This window comes from Mastigoproctus giganteus, chromosome 7 (genome assembly GCF_048544385.1).
Source record: "Mastigoproctus giganteus isolate SK-2022 chromosome 7, ASM4854438v1, whole genome shotgun sequence".
NCBI classification, from domain to species: Eukaryota; Metazoa; Arthropoda; class Arachnida; order Uropygi; family Thelyphonidae; genus Mastigoproctus; species Mastigoproctus giganteus.
Window position 1 is genome coordinate 73,456,072 of NC_143581.1, and position 20,438 is coordinate 73,476,509.

The 20,438-nt window shown below is 35.7% G+C and overlaps 2 protein-coding genes across 4 annotated transcripts in view; one reads left to right on the plus strand and one right to left on the minus strand.

The window, feature by feature from the left end:
- LOC150082994 (phospholipase A2 SSD387-like) overlaps nt 1–5,001 on the plus strand; it is a 40,586-nt gene extending 35,585 nt beyond the window's left edge. Inside the window, exons 3-4 of the mRNA XM_090378346.1 lie at nt 657–772; nt 4,841–5,001. Of these exons, the coding sequence (XP_090234472.1) occupies nt 657–772; nt 4,841–5,001 (277 nt within the window). The remainder of the gene's footprint in view (nt 1–656; nt 773–4,840) is intronic.
- A 232-nt stretch (nt 5,002–5,233) lies between these two features.
- Nucleotides 5,234–20,438, minus strand: part of ECSIT (evolutionarily conserved signaling intermediate in Toll pathway, mitochondrial) — a 50,422-nt gene continuing 35,217 nt past the window's right edge. For 2 of the 3 annotated variants that reach the window (XM_090376966.1, XM_090376965.1), the window contains 2 exons: nt 8,687–8,900; nt 5,234–5,560 (listed from right to left, as the gene is read on the minus strand). In XM_090376966.1, the coding sequence (XP_090233092.1) occupies nt 5,265–5,560; nt 8,687–8,900 (510 nt within the window). In that variant the 3' untranslated portion in view covers nt 5,234–5,264. The remainder of the gene's footprint in view (nt 5,561–8,686; nt 8,901–20,438) is intronic. The other variant, XM_090376967.1, reaches the window with a different exon arrangement.

The window sequence follows — 20,438 nt, forward strand, 5'->3', positions numbered from 1 at the left end:
GAGGGAACAATGTTTCTTCAGGCAGCAAAGAAATATAATAGTGGCATTATTTCGCCCCTGAAATGTAATGCCATTCCTATTACTTTATAATTTTAATAACAGTGGAATCAAAGTATCTGTACTACTTTAATATTACTGTGAAAAGTCAAAATAAGATTCCAGGAGAGAAATTGAGTATTGCATTCTAATCTTCAAGGGAATTTTGGGTACTCTGTATGAGGATTTTTTTTTTTTTACTACTAAATGTGCTCTATGGGATTTCTTAATAAACCATCAACAAACATTTGTGTGACCCATTACACAAAAGTAAATACTTCTCTGCCAGATTGCTCTGGACTTTTACCCATCTCAATTTTTGCTGCATGGTCTGCTAATTTCACTTCCTTTTTTTTTTTTTGAAGAAAATGAATGGTGATTCTTTGTGGTACTGGGTAATGCTAGCTTTCTACTTGGCCTCCAACTAATTATGATACTGGTTACATTTTAGTTGACATTATTCTGTAAATTATCCCTATTCTGCTTGAAGCTTATTATTGCAGTAATAACTATGATATGAAGCCACTTGGGCTCTAAATCTTTTAACTGAAGAAGAGAATTATATCTTCAAAAACTTTGTATTGCCTGATAGCAACAAATCTATGATTAATACTTTTCAGGTGCTGTCAAATTCACGACAATTGTTACAGTAAAGTTCAAGCTCATAGTTGCTCAGATTATCATCTCATTTTAACTCAGTATAATTGGCACACTGATGGAACCAGTATTTTTTGTGGTAAGTAATAAATCGGAATTTGGATATTTTCATTTGATTAGTCACTTTAATTCTGTTAACAGAATAATTTGAACACAGTGTACCTACATATTAAAATTGTATAATGTTAGCTGAGCCATAGGTTTACCAAGTATAGCCACCATACTGACTGTTATTTATTTCAAATAATAAAATGTCAAATGAGAAATTAATATTAGGTAATTGTTCAAAGCAATTCTGAAACTGGCATTTCTTGTTAAATACTCAAAGAAATGTATATATTTTTAATTAACTCTGTGGGGGCGAGTTTTCTGTTAATAGAATTTAAAACTTTGTACATATGGATTTGATTGCTCGAAATTAAATCAGAACTTTTTTTGAGGGAGAAGGATTCATTTTTTTCAGCATATGAACTGCTTTATCTTAATTAAAATATTCTGATTGTAGAATTACAGTAGGCCATCAATTTAATGGACTAATTGGGGGAAGGGGGTGTCCATTAAATTGAACGTATTTTAAAAACAAACTTATAATGTACATTGAGTAATTTATGCAAACCACTAAAACATCTGTTAAAAATAAATTTACGACAGGAACCAAACTTTATTTTAATTAAAAACTATACAATGTAACTAATGGAGTGTTTTCACCACTTTTTTTTATATATATTTTTTCCATTTCAGAGGGAAAAATATACTTTGAATTACAATTTACAAGAGTCAGAAACAACTGTCATATGGAAGGAGAGGGGTTAATTCCTTGCTGGTGAAGTGGTCTTGGAAGAAATCAAGCTTCAGTTGCCTTACACCTTGGCGCTGCTTCCTTATTACTGTAGATTGAAATTCTCTAAAATGTTCATAATAAGGAAGCACATCAGGGTCTGGTAATGATTCTATATAATTTAGGATGAGGTGGAACTGATTCTTTATCAGTGTTATTCTCTAGGAAGAACATTTTCTGCAATTTCTACCCTAGAAAAAATTTGATGCCTCAAAGTCCATTTCAGGTTCTACAACTTCTTCCAAGCATTGGCCAAGGTAGTAAGTAATCTTCTACATGTAAATTTTGCAGTGTTGTGTGGTGCCTCTTACATGCAACAATTACACCCTGATCCAGCAGCTGTATCAGTGAAGTAGTGTTAGGAGGCAGAAAAACACTTAATTCTCCCATCTCTGCTAACTAACTTCTTGGCATTAAGGGTGAGCAGGTACATTATCTAGCAGTAATCTTCAGCACATCTGTCTGATAGTATTAGTAAAGGCACGTGATGCAAGAAAGCAAGCTTATCATCAGCCAAAAAAACCTAATATCACCGGTTCATTAAATCCTTTAAAGCACAAAGTTTTTTGCCTTGCCAACTACCATAGGCTTATAAAACAGATTCTAAATTGTCTGTTAAATTGAGGGCCTACTGTATTGTAGAAAGACTACTTTCAAATTTAAAAACTACATTACTGAGATTTCTTGGAAGTTGTAAATACTTTGCTAACAAAAAGTAGTTCTTCCTATATATTAAATCCATATTTCTTTATTTTTAGCCATTAAGTGTGACAAAAACCAGTTCAGCATGTTTTTAAGGTGGTCAGTCAATTTCTCTCCTCTAGAAATATTTGAGTTAAGGATTCAATTATTTATCATGTTCCTACATATCTCGACTTGAATCATACTAATTTTGATCCCACTGTATCGAATTATGGATTTGCTGAAATTGGAGCCTTGTCAAGTCAAGTTTCTCGCCAAAGGCCACTCATGAAAGAATTGTGGCTGTGTATGGCAAACAGTGCACCTTCAGAGTACCTGGTGAAAACAGAAATGTTCTGAATGACATTTAAAAGTGTCCAAAATCTTGAGTTATCAACATTTTAGGAAGTGCAAGGTGGGATCCTTAAACTTTCATATCCAGAATTGTTACTGGGATTCTGAGACCAAGCAAGAATCAATGCAATGGAAGCACAAGGGTTCTCCCCACCCAAAAAATTTCAGACACAACCTTCAGTTGTCAAGATTATGACCACCATTTTTTTTTTTGGGATGCTGAGGGAATTTTGTACAGTCACTGGGGAGTCATATGCATCCCTACTCTACAACCTAAGGGATGTCATAAAGGAAAAACACACTGGAAAACTTTTCAGCTGCTTACCCATCCACCTTACATTCTGGATCTGGCCCCCAGTGACTATTTCCTGTTTTGACAGCTCAAGAAAAGCTTGGTTGGATGTCACTTTCCACAACAGTTTTCTTTCACAATGAACCAAAGTCTGCTCTTTCTCATTTCCTTCATAGGTAGGTATATAAGTTAAGCATACATTATTAGTTAATGAACTACAATGACGCTTGAGGTCAGATCCATTAAAAAATTTCATTTGCAAGACAAAACAAGTCATCCAGGAGGAAATGAATTCCACCTTTAAGTTTTTCCATTCCTGCAATATTTTGTTAATATAATGAATAGTATTGTGGATTACCACTCTGAAATGTGTTCATTCATGTATTTTATGCCTTTGCATTTATTAGTTCCTGGGGGGGAAGGAAAATGTTATTTTAAAATTGTTCATAATCGTTAAAAAGTATGTTTTCTTTTAGATTTCCACATCTGTTCTTGGCCTTCTGAATGACATTGTAGTAGTTCTAGGTTTATAGTTTGTACAAGGAAGAGTAATGTTTGTCATTTTCTTCCAGTTGATTATGAATTGTAAGAACTAAAAATATTTAGCTTCAACGGGGCAGATCTACTAAGGAAAATGGAATAAAATAGTTATTTCCACTAGCAGTTGTAAATCTGTGTTTCTCAAAGGTCTTAGTGTGGATAGGAATGACATGGTTTAATGTTTATGCTTCAGTTGTATCTATAAGTATTGCTGACAAAATGCCACTTTTTATATATGGCTATGGGATTTTAAAGTCATGAAACACCTCATCTTAGTCCTTTTTGCAGAACCATCCTCACCCCCACAATGCTCTGCAGTGCAAAAGATTTGTTAGAGAAATGCAAGGCCTGGACATTGAACAAGATTGGCTCCTTTTAGGTATAGAAACAAATTCTAATTGCACTTGTGGTGTTGAGTATATTGTCTTTGAATGTAGTGATTACAGACAAAGGTTTGGATTTTATAGAATATGGAAACTTAGTGTTAAAAGGATTTTCTTTATTTCAAAGAAGTGTGTTGTAAATGCTTTTAGCTGTTATTTGTAACTAGTATTTCATTAGGCCAGATAATTGGAACTCTGCACACGAGTTTGTATGTTTTACCTTCTGATTCTATTCAAATATCTCTTTTGTTGCAGTGTAGAGTAAGAAAATTCACTGACATGATGATAAAACATCACATTATAAAGGCTGTGTTTGAATAGCTTTTAGGAAGAAATGACAGCCTGTCATTTCTTCCTAAAAGCTATGACAATAATTATTCATTAGCATATATTTTGATTCATCATTGCTACCTCCAGATAAGAGTAAAGAAAACTGCTTTTATACCCATTGAAGAGTATGTATGGATCTTATTTGGCACATTTATTTTCACAATATGATTGTGAGTATGTCTGTTTATATACAACTTTTTCTTTAATTTCCAAGAGAACCTCCATACCAACCTCTTTTAGACGTTTTCCTTCCAGGAAATTGACACATTACTTTTCCAGAGTAGATGGTCTTAAAGTTATTCTTTGTCCACAGACTTATTTTGAATGAAAGTCTTCACAAAGATGGCCAGATTTTGGCTCCTCAACAGATTACTACTGCACCTGGTGTGCAGGATATATATAGCCTGCACCATTGCAAGTAGGAAAAATATGCAGATGCCTTAATTTCAGAGTATTTAGCCACTGAATAAACCTACAAAACCAGATTGCAATGTATAGTCTGCTTCCAATTCATTCACCTGGCATAATATAGCCTTAAGAGTATTTGATTTTTTTTTAGCGCAAAGATCTAATCAAAAAGTTCCAAGACTTACTGCTGGTGGTCCTGTATAAATAGAACCTCATTACTGATATCATCACCACTCCCTCCACTATTCATTTTGTAATAAATGAAGTCTTAGACCTTGTCACTAACTGAAATAATATATTTCTACTTTTTTTTTTTTTCAGATCCAACAAATGCTGTGTGTGCAAAGTTAGTATGTAAATGTGATAGAGAGGTGGCTTATTGTCTCGGGAAGGCAGCACAAACATACAGTTTCCGAAATAAATTTGTAGGGTTTATAAGGAAATTGCCCATTCCAAAAAAATATTCTAACTCTTTGATGTGACTTTTCTGAGCAGTAAATCAGAATTGTAAAGTTAGTCTCACCTAAAATTATAGGTATTACTCTAATAATAAATGTAGTTTTCAGTTCTACCAATCAGTGTTGCTCATTACTGAGATGGCCTAGGCCAGAGAATGAAATTTAAATAAACCCTTACAAAATCTTTTGGTTCTACAGAGCTGAATCAGAAACTCTGCAAGGGCAAAAGTAATGGTAGATAAGGAAGGAGAACAAATTATTAATAATAGAAACAACTGTACAAAGTTTTATTTTTTAGTAGGATCTTTGTTGCTTAAAGACTCTTCATGAGACATGCTACTTTCTGCCTGTGCATTCATGGTTATAAGTTCTTTACTGGGAGAACGCAGTGTAAATAAAACAGGAATCTGGCTTAATTTGGGATTTGTATTCTGAAGAAAGCGAATCCAGGAGAGTAGAGAGTCCTTTGTGGAGGTTCCTGTAGCACACATGCCCAAAATAATACCCTCACTCTGTTCATGAAGCGTAGGCCTTTGTAAAACTGCAGTCCCTTCAAACATAGGAAGAGGAATATCAGAAACATCTATAAGAACAGGAATAAAATTTATTTTTTATATGTACATAGATATCTAGGGTGGCCTGGCTTAAGGCCACCCTAGATAAATTTTATAATCCCCTCCCCATTGGATTAGACTACAATGAAAAGTACAGTAGAAACCCCCTAATGAAATTTAGGTATTAAATGGCCTCTGCATTATCTAATGCACCCCCATATGATAGTGGCTTGGACATTAACCAGAGTTTTTTTTATTTTTTTGTACCTTCTGTGAAGAAACATTAAAAGATGCAGAACTAGCATGGAACAGAATTCCAACATACATAATATAGTTTATTTCAGGCAAATTAAAAGTTCTGATCATGTCACATTAGAGGGCTTCTACTGATATCAATGTGCACTTTACCTCTGGTATATTCTTGAAAAGGATCTCACAATGCTAGCTGACTAACAGTTTTTAATCTTGTAATAAATTACATACAAGGGGTGTTCAATAAATTATCTATAGAGGCAAAAATCTGATTTTTTCTATACACTTGTTCCATTTTGTTAGCAATGAGAAAATACCAGCCTTCAGTTCAAAGTAGTCACTGGGGACAAGATCTGGAAAGGTTCCCTTCCATAAAGCTCAATTCTCCTCACAGGGGTTAGAGATTTATAGAAACACGATGAATCATTGAAATATAACTATGGGAAGTATCTTAGGTAGATAATTTATTGAATGTCCCTTGTAGTTTGAATTAATTAATAGTTACATGACACTTAACTATGCCCACTGAGGGTTTCTGAAAACCCCCAATACATTTGTTAGGGATTGGATTTTATTGGTGCATTAGCTACTAAGGCTATAATGTGCCAAGACCAGGTAATATATAAAAATTTAACATCTCACTGACCTAATTAATTAGGCCACCATGTCTAATAACAATAACTTAAAAATATTTATTGCTTTCAAAAAGCAGACTGAGTGTATATGGCTCAGTCAGGCAGTAAAACAGATATTACTAAAATGTGTCTAATAGATAAAATTGTGCCACAGGACTCACACATAGGAGGGTCATCAGCCCTCAACATTTGTTAGGGAATTGACTTAAGTAAATAAACTCCAATCTGTTTGGAATGAGCAGAGTTCTCAACAAACTTTCCAGACTGAGGTTTAGTTTTAATCACATACTTAGCTGTTACAAATCTATTAACTTAAGATATTTCACCTGCAGCATTGTGACTTTTCTAGATAAGTTTAGAATGGCAAAAACTGAGGTGTTTTCAACTATCATCTCTGTGAGGATTCCTTCTGGTATGAGCTTCAAACAATAGATTTTTTTTTTTAAGCCCTTGCTTGTAGTTTGTTGTATTACGAGATAGAGATTTAAGCTGGAAATGCACAGAGGACAATATGAACCGTATTTCCAGAAATATTCATTGCCATTTGCTTGGTACTGCAGCCAAATTATGTCCCTTTATTCTTTGTTATAATTTTTCTGATCGGTTTGGAGAGCACTGGTAACCATACTGGACAAACAAATGGGGGGAGAAATGTTCTTTATTTGAAAACAATAAACCTACCCAGTAACAGAACATATCTGTATTTACTGATGACTGTTTTCAATACCAGCAGGTCAGAGAGGCAAAAACTGAAGTAAAGAGATTTTCTTTTTGCAAAGATGGTCTTAGACAGTTTTTAATTTGGTGGGACTAACTTATGCCATTACCAAATGCAAAAGATACAGTTCAGACCTACATGGATGTCATAAAACAAATGAATGGGAACTCTTTTGCTAAGAAAAGAAGATAAACCACAAGTGGGTCACTGGATATGGATGATTCTATACAGAATAAATGTTTTAGGGATGCAGATATTGAGACATCATCCCCATATATCTTACTTAGTGGTGCAACACTTGAATACAAAAGGTTATCTGGAAATTGCTTTTGACCAGGCACATCTCTTGATGACTACAATGTAAAATGTCAAAAGATTATAATTGTATAGAACTGGTTCCAGGAACATAACAGTGAATTCAGCACCTGTGGGTTGAAGGGGAACCTATTTGCTAGCAGTAGGTACATGTAATAAAGTGGCCACTCAGATTCAGTAACACCACAATTGGTGCTGGTTAGCACAGAAGGTTCTTTCAACGTCAAGCAATGTGATCAGACAGTAGTTGTAAAACGGTGCTATGTAAACAACACCCACAATAGGTAGAGAAGCAACACATTCCAAGCATTTTGACAACACTGGCCAAATGAAAAAATTCTAATAATACCTAGCTTTGATAGTACACAATGTTGGTTTCAAGCCAACTATTATTCCATCTTGATAAAGCAACAGCAGATAAGTTTTAACACAGAGACTTGACAAAATCGAATTATGCATCTTACCTCGTCTGCTAAACAAATTAATGAGAGAAAACTTGCAGTCTTCACAATATATCAACTAGTATTAGTGACAACTGTTTAATAAATTCAGTCACAAATCATCAAAGGACCTCAAATTACTGTTGAGTTATAAATAAAACTGTTTTTCCTAGCATGTTACACAGATTTTGTATTTGTTTCTCAAGATTTAGAAGTAGACTTAATCTGAGTCAATGAATGGAACATTTTATCATTATTATCCATTCACAGTACTATGAGTAGCGGTGTCCTTCTCTTCTATGAACCAGACAAAATATTATCTTTGCATCTGTTGTGAAAGTCATCAGCATCAATATTTGAATTGAAACTTGTCATGCCAATGGATAAATTTAAGCTTTCTTAAAGTATCCAAACACAATATCATTTCTTGAACAGCATACCCCCTCTGCAACTAAATTTTTTCACAGATTTGCAGTGTGGCTATTATAATAATGAAGTTGTTAATACACCTTCTGGAAAACTATGTAGATGCATAAAATCTTGGTCACAAGAGGGATCATTTGGTTTCCCTGTTAAAATAGAAGAAATTTGCAATATAATTAACTGATAATGTTAAGCAAACATTCCTTCATTTATATTGAAAGGGTTCTCTTTTGAGAGAAGGGGGAAGGCAAGATTTGGATTAAAATATCGTTAAAGGTAGTGCAAGCTATATCCAGGTGAACAGAGTGGTTTTAGAGGGAAAAAATGGCAAAATTAACAGAAATTCATATTACTACTTTTTAGTAGACTTACCATCAGAGTCATCATCATCTAAAGGTTCCGGTTCGGGCTTTGCATCAGCTCTTAGCACAAAATAAGATATTGAGTATTCTTTAACCCATACTATATAGGGTCCTTCCACAAATATTGACTGAGAAATAGAATGTTCTTCAATTAATTGTTGTTGCTGTGGACTCTGCACACTCACTATCCAAGTTTTGTCTATGGAATCTTTTAAGTCTTCTGCCTAAATAAAATAATTACATATTTAATCTCATTTATAAATTAGGGAAAAAAAAAAAAAATCTTAAAGCTTGACGATAAACAGCCCTAGCATATGGCTGGCTATTGTTTGGGTTGAATCTTATAATGAAGCATGGACGTTTATAAAATTTTAACACAGCTTTGAAATAAAAATGCTGGCTGAGTTTATCAAGGAAAATTAAATTAACCTGACTGATTCATAGAGCAGTACTAAGAAATGATTTCAGATGGAAGTAGGGGCACAAGAATGTGCAAATTTATAGCAGGTAGGATTTTTTAACATAAGTCAAAATTAAATCCTCTTGTGTCCACTTTTCATGCACAACAAATATCAGGGTTTTTGTTCCAGAGGTATTGCTACCATCATTAAAAGTTGTGGGTCTCTCACAAATTGTCTATTGTTTCCTAGATTGAAGTGGACTGCAAATAAAAATGAAACATTAAAATATCTTTTCAGTCTCAGGACAGGCATTTCGTAACCATTAGAAACACGATAATCAATCATTTGAAATCTTATCAAAAGTTTATAGCAGTGGATGTCTTTTGATGAACATAGTGCTATAAAGTTTTCATTTTACAGCTAAACTTTAATAATGGATGTCAAACTGATGTAATTCTAATAGTTAAAGTTTTACTATTTTAGGCATATAAAATATCCCATGCATGAGAGGTAATTGGTTTAATGTCCATAAAATGACAACTGTTCAATGCTATTTCATTTTAAGGCAGTAGGAACAAGAAATTAAATTTACAGTTAATTCCTATAATCTTCTATTCCAAGACTTATTTCCAGCAGTTCTCTGGATAAAACCTTCAGAGCTCATACAGTATAACATCTAAGTCCATTCACAATCATGCAAATGTGTGATGTAGGTGTCTGATACTACCTCCAAAATTAAAGGCTTATGGAACAATGTCTCATTGATTTTTTTTTTTTTTAAACATCCTCATAATGATAATATCAATCTCACAGATAAACAAGTTACCAAAGTACTTTTTATTTGAAATATGTCTTATTCTAGGCTTGTAACTGAGATAGGAAAGTGTTACGGAAACATCATAATGTCCCACATGAGAGCTCAACCATTCAGTTTTGGAAAGTAGTTTAAATTCCTCCTTAGAGTTAACTGTTGCATTTATACCTGATCCAATTCAAATTTACGGTTGAGGTGCTAAGAGATTTTTATTTTAAAACAAGATGGCCACCACTCATAAACATTGCATGTTTTATAGTCTAATCCAATTAAGCTTGCAGTACTTGTGGGGGAGGAGGATTCCTAGATTATTTTGATTTGTCATTCTAAAAAAAATGTCCATACCACAGTAATGTAAGCAGTCTTTCAATTCAACCTAAATGAAAGTTATCCATTATGCTTGGAGTATAAACACTTCTTAATACATTGATTCTCTCATAATCTTGAAAATATACAGTAGAGGAGAGTTGGGTTTAAAACTGCAATACAATAGGGCAAAATCTGTAAATTTTTAATTCACCATTTGAAACAAAATGGCACCAATCCAAGTATATCAAGCATCAGATGTCTTTTGTTGCTACTGGCAAAGAAAGTGGACTGTTTTTTACAGATTTTTTTTTTTGTAGCTTTCTGAAGTAAGAAATTACTTCATTCTCCATTTTGCACATCACAAATTCAGTGTTTTTTCCTTCTTTTAGCACTCCCAACAAGCAATATATGTAATTTTGTCCAGGAGCATCAATAAGGTCCTCCAGACCCACTGATTTACAAGAGTGATAATATCATTTGTCACAGCACCATCGTCAAATCTGCCAACATTATCGATAATTAAAGGCCAAATTCTGGTGGAAACATTTCAAGAACTTACACCTCCAAAAATCTTTGAGGGTGACAGCATTTTCACCAGAGGTTGCAATCACTTGCTGGGCCATTGGGTGGCAAAAATTTAACTTGAATAAGGGTGGGATCATGGCCTGCAGTGCCTTCACAGGAAGCTTATTTTTCTCAAGATAACTCTTCATTGAAGATGCAACCCAGGCCTTCTTGTTACTATGCCAAAACACTCCTAAAATGACTTTGTCATTTAAATACTCTGAGTATTAGAGTGATGCATTGGCACTCAACAGGAGAGTGAGCCTATCTTTCATAGCCTTATCCTTAGTGATATACGTCCTCCTGGACATTCACTTCTAGAAGAGGCGGGTTTCATCAATGTTAAAAAACCTGGTGGGGAAGATCATCCTCCTGATCTTGGAATTCAATTTTAAAGGTCTCAGCTGCTTTTTTATCAGTACTGGATACTTCCCAACACTTGATGTTCACACTAGCTTTAAAGTCTTCAAGGTGCATGCACTTCCAATGGTTGATGGAGCTTTAAGTTTCAGATCATAAATCTGAAACAATCGTACAAATGATGTTCCTTCCATGTGGCTAGTGTCTGAAAATTTCCACCCATATTGGAAAGTTATCAGTCCTTAAAATAAACAATTGTAGGGAAGATATATCGGATGTCATCATAAATCGAGGGCTGCTGCCCTCCCCTCTGTCTGGGAAGCAAATTTTTCCATCACACAGCCCAGTAACAAATGATGAACCGAAGTCTGGACAACACCTGACTGTCACGCATTCATAATCTTATTTTGAAAGCTTGTTGAATTGAGTTGCAATACATGGACTTTCCCACAAGAAGAGGATGAATCTAACAGAGACAATTCTGAAATTTGCCCAGGACTCAAACATTTGTTAGTCAATTATTAACCACAGTCCATGGTATGGGACTGTGGTTAATAATTGACTAACAGGTAGGTTCTCCTTACCACAAGATATTTTGAAGGGTTGGTATTCATTACCTTCAAAAGGGTAAATCTCTTTATGGTTGAATATTATTCTTCCTTCCTTCCTACTGAAATTTCAAAAGCAGATAATGGGGGATACTCTCCCGGCTCAGGTAATCACAAAGACAAATGTTGTCATTGCACCACATCCCAGATATGGTCTCTTCAGATTACTACCCATTTGAATTAGTGCTACTTTGGGACAGATAATGACGTTAGTTATGTTGATTCATTCTTTCTATCATAGGCAGAAAATTTTCAGTCACTCCCTCACCAAAGTGGCATAATCACTTAACATCTGGATCATGAAGACCTAGCCTGCTAGTACTATTCCAGACAGCATCAATTAAGAAAAAACTTTATTTTGTAAACCAGAATGCCTAGGAATTTTTATTGAAGAAATTTTATCAGAGACTATAAAAATAATTGCTAATGCATAACAGGGATATTTGAATGGTAAAAAACACTTCAAACAGATGCTGTTTGTTTTTACATCAGCATTTTAGGCTATACTGCATGTCCACAGGAGTCAATCCATGGGGTAATAAAAACTCCTCCAAAAGAGTGACAAAAACCACTAAACTGTTACAAGAGTGCAAAGATAAAAGCAATATCACCCAGGGGTGGTGTGAGAGAACTTGCACACCAAGTGACAAACTTCTCTACCATATTTGTTTGGGTCAGAGTACCCTACTATGCATTAAGTCTCCTTTGACACACAGTGTGGATTGATATTCTGATTTCATAGAACTTAAAAGTTATTCTTCCCGTTTTTATTTGGCATATAACAAAGAACGATATCATAGGTAAAGCTTCATTTAATTATTCAAGCAGACTGTATACAGTTCCCTGCATACCATATCTTATAATAAATATGTATGGGTTTCTAATGAATGCAACATTCAGAAGTTTAAACAAAGATTTTCAGTCAGCTAATAATTTTTTTTCCTTCAACTTTCTTATAAGAAACAAAATAATAAATCTTCATATTACTGGCTTGTGTTATCTTTATTTAATTTTCCTTTGGCAAAGGGGGAATAAAGCACCGTCATCTTCATTGCTGAAACTTTAATGTTAGCTTCACAGAATGCATGAGCTTTTTGGTTATTGATAACCAAGTTAGCTGGCTTCGTGTAAATTAACTCAATTCACAACTACATTCCCATTTTATTTCAACTTCAGTGAAGGGCAACAAAATAAGGCATAAAACATGATTCTGCACAAATTTCTTGTTACTTCCTAAGGTTATTCTTAATAACTCTACAGTTTTTTTCTGAATTACAATTATAATGTGAGGAAGTACACTGAAATCTGCAAAATTTTAACTACTGATAGCCAACAAAAATAAACTTCAAGCTTTTATGCTTGGTGGATTATTACCCTGTGTACCGCAGATATGTAAAGATGAAACCAAATACAGGCAACCCTGCTATTATGGCGGATATAATTTTTCAACATTTCCATTTTTTTTTTTTTGTTGGGAAATCCCCATGTTAGGTTCTGTGATATTGAACTTGTGGGAGACCATAAAAAAACTGCAAATTAGAAGCATGCAGTTCATGACTGGTAAGGTTATTTTGGCTTTTATTTGATAGTTTATAAAATTTTCCAGGTATGTATTACATTCCAGCTCCAAAGATACAAATTTTGGATCATACTAAAAAAGGGGAAGGTATCATACATTACAAGAAGTTAAGTTAAATGAAGCAACAATGAGGATCTTTTATTTACCCAAGTATGACAGCTCATGCTAGAGCAGCAATAATTGAGAAAACAGAAAAAGCACTCAGTATTTGGATTGACAATAGCAATAAAAAACAGATCCCATTAGACAGAAATGTGAATAAATAAAAGGCACTAAAAATTTATAACCGTTTGAGCAATTTAAAAACTGCTTCTCATTACATAACATAAGAATTTGAGAGGAAAGTGCATCAGCTGATACTGAAGCTGTCAAGGAATTTCAAAAAATTATTGAAGAGCATGGGATACACATCAAGTTTTCAATGCCAATGGGACAGATCTTTGGTGGTCAAAAATCCCCAACTGCACCAGGTTTTAAGGCATCAAAAGAATGTGCAATGTTACTTATGGCAGTAACACATCTGATTACATGATAAAACCTATACTAGTTTATAGATCCTCTAATCCTTGTGCAATGAAAGGTGTAAATTAAAATGCATTACCAGTATATTGGAAAGCATAAAAAAAAAATAATTTACAAAGATCTATGAAGCAGACAGATTACCGAGAGCAGTAGAAAGTTCGGATATTGTGCTTAGCAGCAATGAAGAAAATTAAGTTTTTGTTAGCTTTTATACTGGTTCTTAGTCCCCTATAACACGGTTTTGCACTACACAAGACTTTATAGGAACCTAACTACAACAAATTCAAGCAGTGTTTAAAATGACAATTTGGTGCCCACAAATTTCAGAGCTGTAATTCATATTAACAACACTAATGAATGCACATTAAGAGAATGACTCAATTTGAAAAATTCTATCTGCTTCTTTCACTAATATTAGTGTTCCTTTAGCTAGCTTTTGTCATTCTGTCCATGACATCTCACTAGTTACAGTGTAAATAAATCCTGAATAAAGAGTTTATACTTGACAGAGACCCAAGTGTCAAATTCTAGGCCAGTAAACACTTGAAGAATGCTCTGTTTTACTGGGTGATTCAATGGTAAGGGAAACATATATTCTATAAAAAGACAGATGGAACACAACCAGAGTGTCTGGTTATGAAAAAACCTCAGTTTTTAAGGGTGTACTAATGTATGGTAGTTGAAGTACACGCCAATGACTTGATCAAGATTTATAAGGTCATGCTGGAAAAATGTTCTTGTGCCTGCAATTCTGCTCAGACATGGTAGGGAATATATCATGAAAGCTTTGTGGATAAAACTCTAGACTTGAGTGACTCAAAAAAGTCAGCAACATAGCCCTTAATTATCATGCATAAAAAAAGAAACACTGAAATAAGGTCACATATCACTAGGAAAAAAAAAGTTTAAACTGGTATAAGGACTACTGAAAATTAAATTGAGCTTTTCATTAAGTCAATCATTACTGATATACAGCCACTCCCTGACTTAAGGAAATTTGACTTTGTGTAAGTTTTTGCATCTGTAAGAATAAATGGAGGTATTGTGAAACTAATAACATATTTTTGCTATCCACTGGTGTTCAAAGAAAGTGCATCACATTTCTAACCCTTTTTCTCACAATGATATGTTACATTAATGACTAGAAATATAAACAAAAGATATTTATTAATAGTTAAGGCAAAGCTATATTTGACAGGTGCTCTCAAAATATTCCAAATTAAGCATTTGCGTTCTTTATACAACAATTATGGCTGAAATGTTATCAGAAGCCCTCAGTTTGCCATTTTAAATGAACAGTTCATTAGGTGCAAACTAAATATTAGTTTGCACCACACGTTTGTGGCTTCATGAAGGCTCTTTAGTTTCTTTCTGGCAACTGCAGATTCCACACAATGCCAACAGTTTTCTATAGGATTCAGGTCCAGCTAAGAGTTGTAATGGACCATTATTACAACCATTTTTTCACATTACTGTCACAGCTATACAGAAGTGTCTACTTACACTTTTTGCCCGATGACAAGGAGCAGATAGTTGGCAGCAATTTGTCTTCCAATATAGCCAGGTATCCATTGGAATTTACAGAACCTTTTATTAACTGCAGGTGACCTACTCCGCAATATGAAATGCACCCCCATATCATTTGGCTGGTAGGGAATTTTACTGTAGACACCATACAGTCTGGATGGTATTCTTCACATTTACGGTGAATCGTTTGTCTCTCATCAGAGAAAATAACTGACTTCCACTGCTTGGAGGTCCATTTGACTTGGACCTTTTTCATTTTTGAAGAGGTCTGACTGTTACTACACTTGCTACCACTCCTGTATGTTCTTCCCATTCTCTTTTCAGCTCCGAAGAAGCTTTACGGTTTTTAAGGCATAAGCGCTTCAAAATGTGATCTGGTTTTGGCGTAGAGACTCGTTTTCATCCGGTTCCTTTTTTCCTATCAGCAGAACCAGTATTCTTGAGTTTGGAAAAAAAATCTATTCACTGTCGACCAATTACAAGACACTCTATAAGCAATACGATGAGAAGAACATCCTGACACAAGCAAAGAATGACTGCAACTCTGGCAGAACGTGCTTATACAGCTGATAATGCAATATATAAGAAATATTGCCATATACTTATGTTATTTGGGGTGATGCACTTTCTTTGAACACCAGTGTATAACTAAGCTATTTATCTCTCTAAAAGGTCATTTTTATAATGGAAATTGTGCTACACTTTCATTGTTATCATATGTTCTGTTATAAGAATCAATTTTGAATGCCTTTGTGATATTTTTCTAAAAGTCACTACCATAAAACAATTTGCACTTTCCAGTAGTAAACTCTTTCATTGCATTTGCGATAATACTGATAACTGCAATTCTGGGGTTTTTTTACATTATAGTGAAATGAGTTCCCCTTCACAGGAATCTTCTCTTCATTCCTATTTACTTATTACAATGGTGAAAGGAAAGGGACCAATGAAAAATGCAAATGCTAAGAAACAAAACAAAATTGATTTAAAAGTACGAAGCAGCAGGACAAAGTTTGTCATCTATTGCACAGAATTAGGTCTTGCTGCTTGAACAGCGTGCATATAAAGGATCATCAGTGTCCAAGTGACCCTGAATCCAATGGCCATTCAAGCAAAAGCAAGAAGTATTTATTATTAGCTATATAGTGCAAGGAAGCCTGAGGCTTATGCTGCACCAGCCAAAAAATAAAATTTCTTAATTACCCTGAGAGAGAAGGGAATCAACAAGAAAGAGAAGAATGATGATATTCAGCCCTGGATGTGCCAAGCCCATACTCACCAGATGTTTTTTTTTTTTGGTAGTTGTTGGCACATCTGCTTCTGTTGCCACAATGCACCTCCCAAGGTTTTTGCAGTACTTTGATTCGAACCCGCGACCTTTGGGTTGCTAGGCAGGCACTTTACCTGCCAGCTCGGCCTCACCAAATGTGAGCCCCTGGGGGTTAATCTGAAGATATTAAGGATAAGTACGGTGAACCCCAAGCAAAGGGTAGTTTAATAGGTTCAAGTATCGCGCTGGTTTCCAAAACAATGTATGCAGTGAAGTTGCCAGTGCCGATCCTGCAGCTGTAGAGAAATTTTGTGATGTGTTGGAAAAAATGCCTTAACTTTCACAGCAGTGTGCTTATGAGCTGGAGAGTTAATTCAGGAAACGATGCTGACGTTATGCCTTTCTCAGTTTTGAAATTTTTCCTACGCCTGATCTAAAAAAAAAAAATTGAATAAATAATTCTATTTATGTTTCATCGAACATTTCTTTTTTTGCAAGTTCTGCAGAACACAACCCTTATGTAAGTTGGGGAGTGGCTGTAATAGGAATAATTGAGATCTGCTGCCATCCAGAGAAAGACAACAAAGAATTTCATTATGGAAAGTACAGCATTTTCAGGAGAGAGAGAGAGATAGAGAGGGAAAGTCATGTTTCTTATCTACAGCTCTCTGAAAAGAGATCAGGCTATATGCAGAATTTAATCAAGTTCATATGGATGTTGAGCCTGTGTGCAAGGTAACTTTCAGTAAAGGGAAAATGATTCTAGGGAATATAACACAAATATCTTTAAGTAACCTGAATGAGCAGCAAACGTGGCTGCTCGTTATGTGTGACTTTGACCTGCCTCTTGGAAATTGTGGACTGAAAGTGTTTGCAATTCTGCCCAGACACGATAGGAGGGAGTATATGATGAGAGCCCTGTCAAGATTGTGCAAGTCTCAAGGGGTAGAATTTTTTTCAGCCTGGTCTGTACTTGTTAACAGGAGAGACTGCTTCTACAGGGATGGGATACACTTAAATAGAAAGGGTGCAAGAATGTTTGTTGATGCTATCGAGGCAGTGTTAGGTGGGTCGGAAAACTGCTAGATTGGGGGGATACAAGGACTAATAGATTAACAGTAGCCACTGGCAGAGGTGAAAGTGATTCTTGCACTGCTTCTATTGGAATGAGCCACAGCCTGGAAAATAAGATGCAGGATATTTCAGAGACTGCTGGGAATCATTGGGGTACAAGTAAACACATGGGTTGTGTCAGGGTAGCTAAGAAAAAGAACAGGTGCATGTATACTTGCGTGTACACAAATGCTAGGAGTTTAGTTGATGAATTTGAGGTATTGCTCAAAACATCAAAGGCAGATATTGAGGGGATTTCAGAGACGTGGTGTCACACAGATATAAGGAATGCAGAACAATGTCTACAGAAGGGATAGGAAGGAAGGAGGAGTTATGCTATTAGTTAAGAAATACATAAAATCCAAGGAAGTGAAGCCAGTCGACATCGCTGGACAGTGCAGTGTCGAGTCAGTTTGGTGTGACATAAGCGTTGGGAGATCAAAATTGAGAGTAGGAGTGTGCTATAGGCCTAATGACTCTGATGAGTATAATAAGAAATTGTACAGGGAAATAGAGTGGGCCAGTAAATCAGAGAGTCTTATAATGGGGGATTTTAATTTCCCAGATATTGACTGGAATTTGGGGGCTAGTCACTCACACACTAGCAAGGCTTTTGTGGATTTATTGGATGATTGTTTTCTACATCAGCATGTTCGGGAGGCAACTAGAGGGAGTAATACTCTTGATTTGATTATCAGTAGTGATTCTCCATGCATAAAGAATCTGCAGATAAATGAACCACTAGGTTGCAGTGATCACAGTGTTCTGAAGTGGGATTTACTCAAAGAGGTAACTACCATTAGGGGTAAAGGAAAGGGGTATTGCTTACGTAAAGGCGACTACGATGGACTGAGACAGTATTTAAATTCTATACAGTGGGATCAACTGATGATGTTACCAACAGCAAATTCAAAATGGAAAGCATTCATCTTGGAAGCTACTAGGCTTTACATACCAACTAAGAAATATTGTTCAAGGTTTAGGGCAAAGTGGATGTCAGGTGAACTAATGAGACATATGACTGAGAAGAAAAATGCACGGGATACATACAAATTAACACGTGACACGGAAGCCTATGATAGATACAAGTTGATCTGTAACCAAGTTACAAAGGAGGTTAGGCAGATTACGAGAAATCTTTGGCAAGGGATGCAAAGAAAAACAGCAAGGAGTTCTTTACTTATGTAAACTCTAGAAGGAAGGGGATGAATCAGATTGGTCCACTTGATATCGATGGGTCAACTGTTAATGATCCTGCTCAGTTAGCTAACAAACTAAATGAATATTTTGCATCAACATTCACACATGAGGAGTTATTCAGCGAGGGGAATGCCAGAGGTGTATTCAACTCTGGCAGTAAGCTAGAGAATCTTGTAATAACTGAGAGTAAAGTGGAGCAGAAATTGTTGAAGATAAATACAGGAAAGACACCTGGGGTGGATGGAATCTATCCAGTTATAGCAAAGGAAGTAAGCAAACGCTTAGCCATAATTATGAGAGCTTCCTTGGATTCAGGGGAAGTACCCATGGACTGGAGATGTGCAAATGTGACCCAAATTCACAAAGGAGGATCAAAGGGCGACACAAGTAATTATAGACCTGTTAGTTTAACTTCTGTTCCTGGAAAATTAATGGTGGCACTGGTTAAAGAAGCACTGCAGGATCATCTAGACAAGACTTCAGTTATAGCTCAGACACAGCATGGTTTTGTTAAGGGGAAGTCTTGCCTGACCAATTTGATTGGATACTATGATGCAGTCACAAAAGAACTGGATGCAGGGAATAACTTTGATATTATATACTTGGATCTTAGAAAGGCTTTTGATACTGTTGCACATGGAAGACTGCTGCACAAATTGGAGCAGTGTGGCATTGGAGGCAAATTGCTGCTATGGATAAAGGGGTGGTTGAGGGGGAGAAGACAGAGAGTGGTAATCAATGGACACTGCTCATCGTGGACTAATGTTATTAGTGGAGTCCCTCAGGGCTCAGTGTTGGATCCATTATTGTTTTCTGTATTTATAAATGATATTGATGATGGTATATCAAGCTTAATGTCCAAGTTTGCAGACAATACGAAGGTTGGCAGGGTTGTCAAGGACACTATGCTACTGCAACAGGATCTGGAAAGGTTGAGCAGATGGGTTGAGAGGTGGCAAATGAAGTTTAACGAAGTTTAACATTGACAAATGTAAAGTACTACATATGGGAAACAGCAACCCCAGAGCAACGTATCAACTCTGTGGTACTACACTGACAGTGGTAGAGAATGAAAGGGACCTGGGGGTGGTTGTGCAGGCAGATATGAAGTTTTCTGAGCAGTGCAGATGGGCTGCAAGAGTTGCTCATGGTGTATTGTCGATGATATATAGGAATTTTTCTAGCAGGGATAAGGAGGTGATTATTCCCTTGTATAAGGCAATGGTCAGGCCACACCTAGAGTACTGTATACAGGTCTGGAGGCCTCATTTCAAGAAGGATGTAGAGATGCTGGAACGAGTACAGAGAAGGGCAACAAGATTGGCGAATGGAACAAAGGGATGCTCTTACGAAGAAAAGCTTAAGTTTTATAGTCTACAGTGTCTGGAGACTAGGCACCAGCGAGGTGATCTGATAGAGGTGTATAAAGCCTTGAATGGTTTGGGCATGCTGATGGGATTCTTCCTCTTGCTCAGAATAATCACCTGAGAGGGCA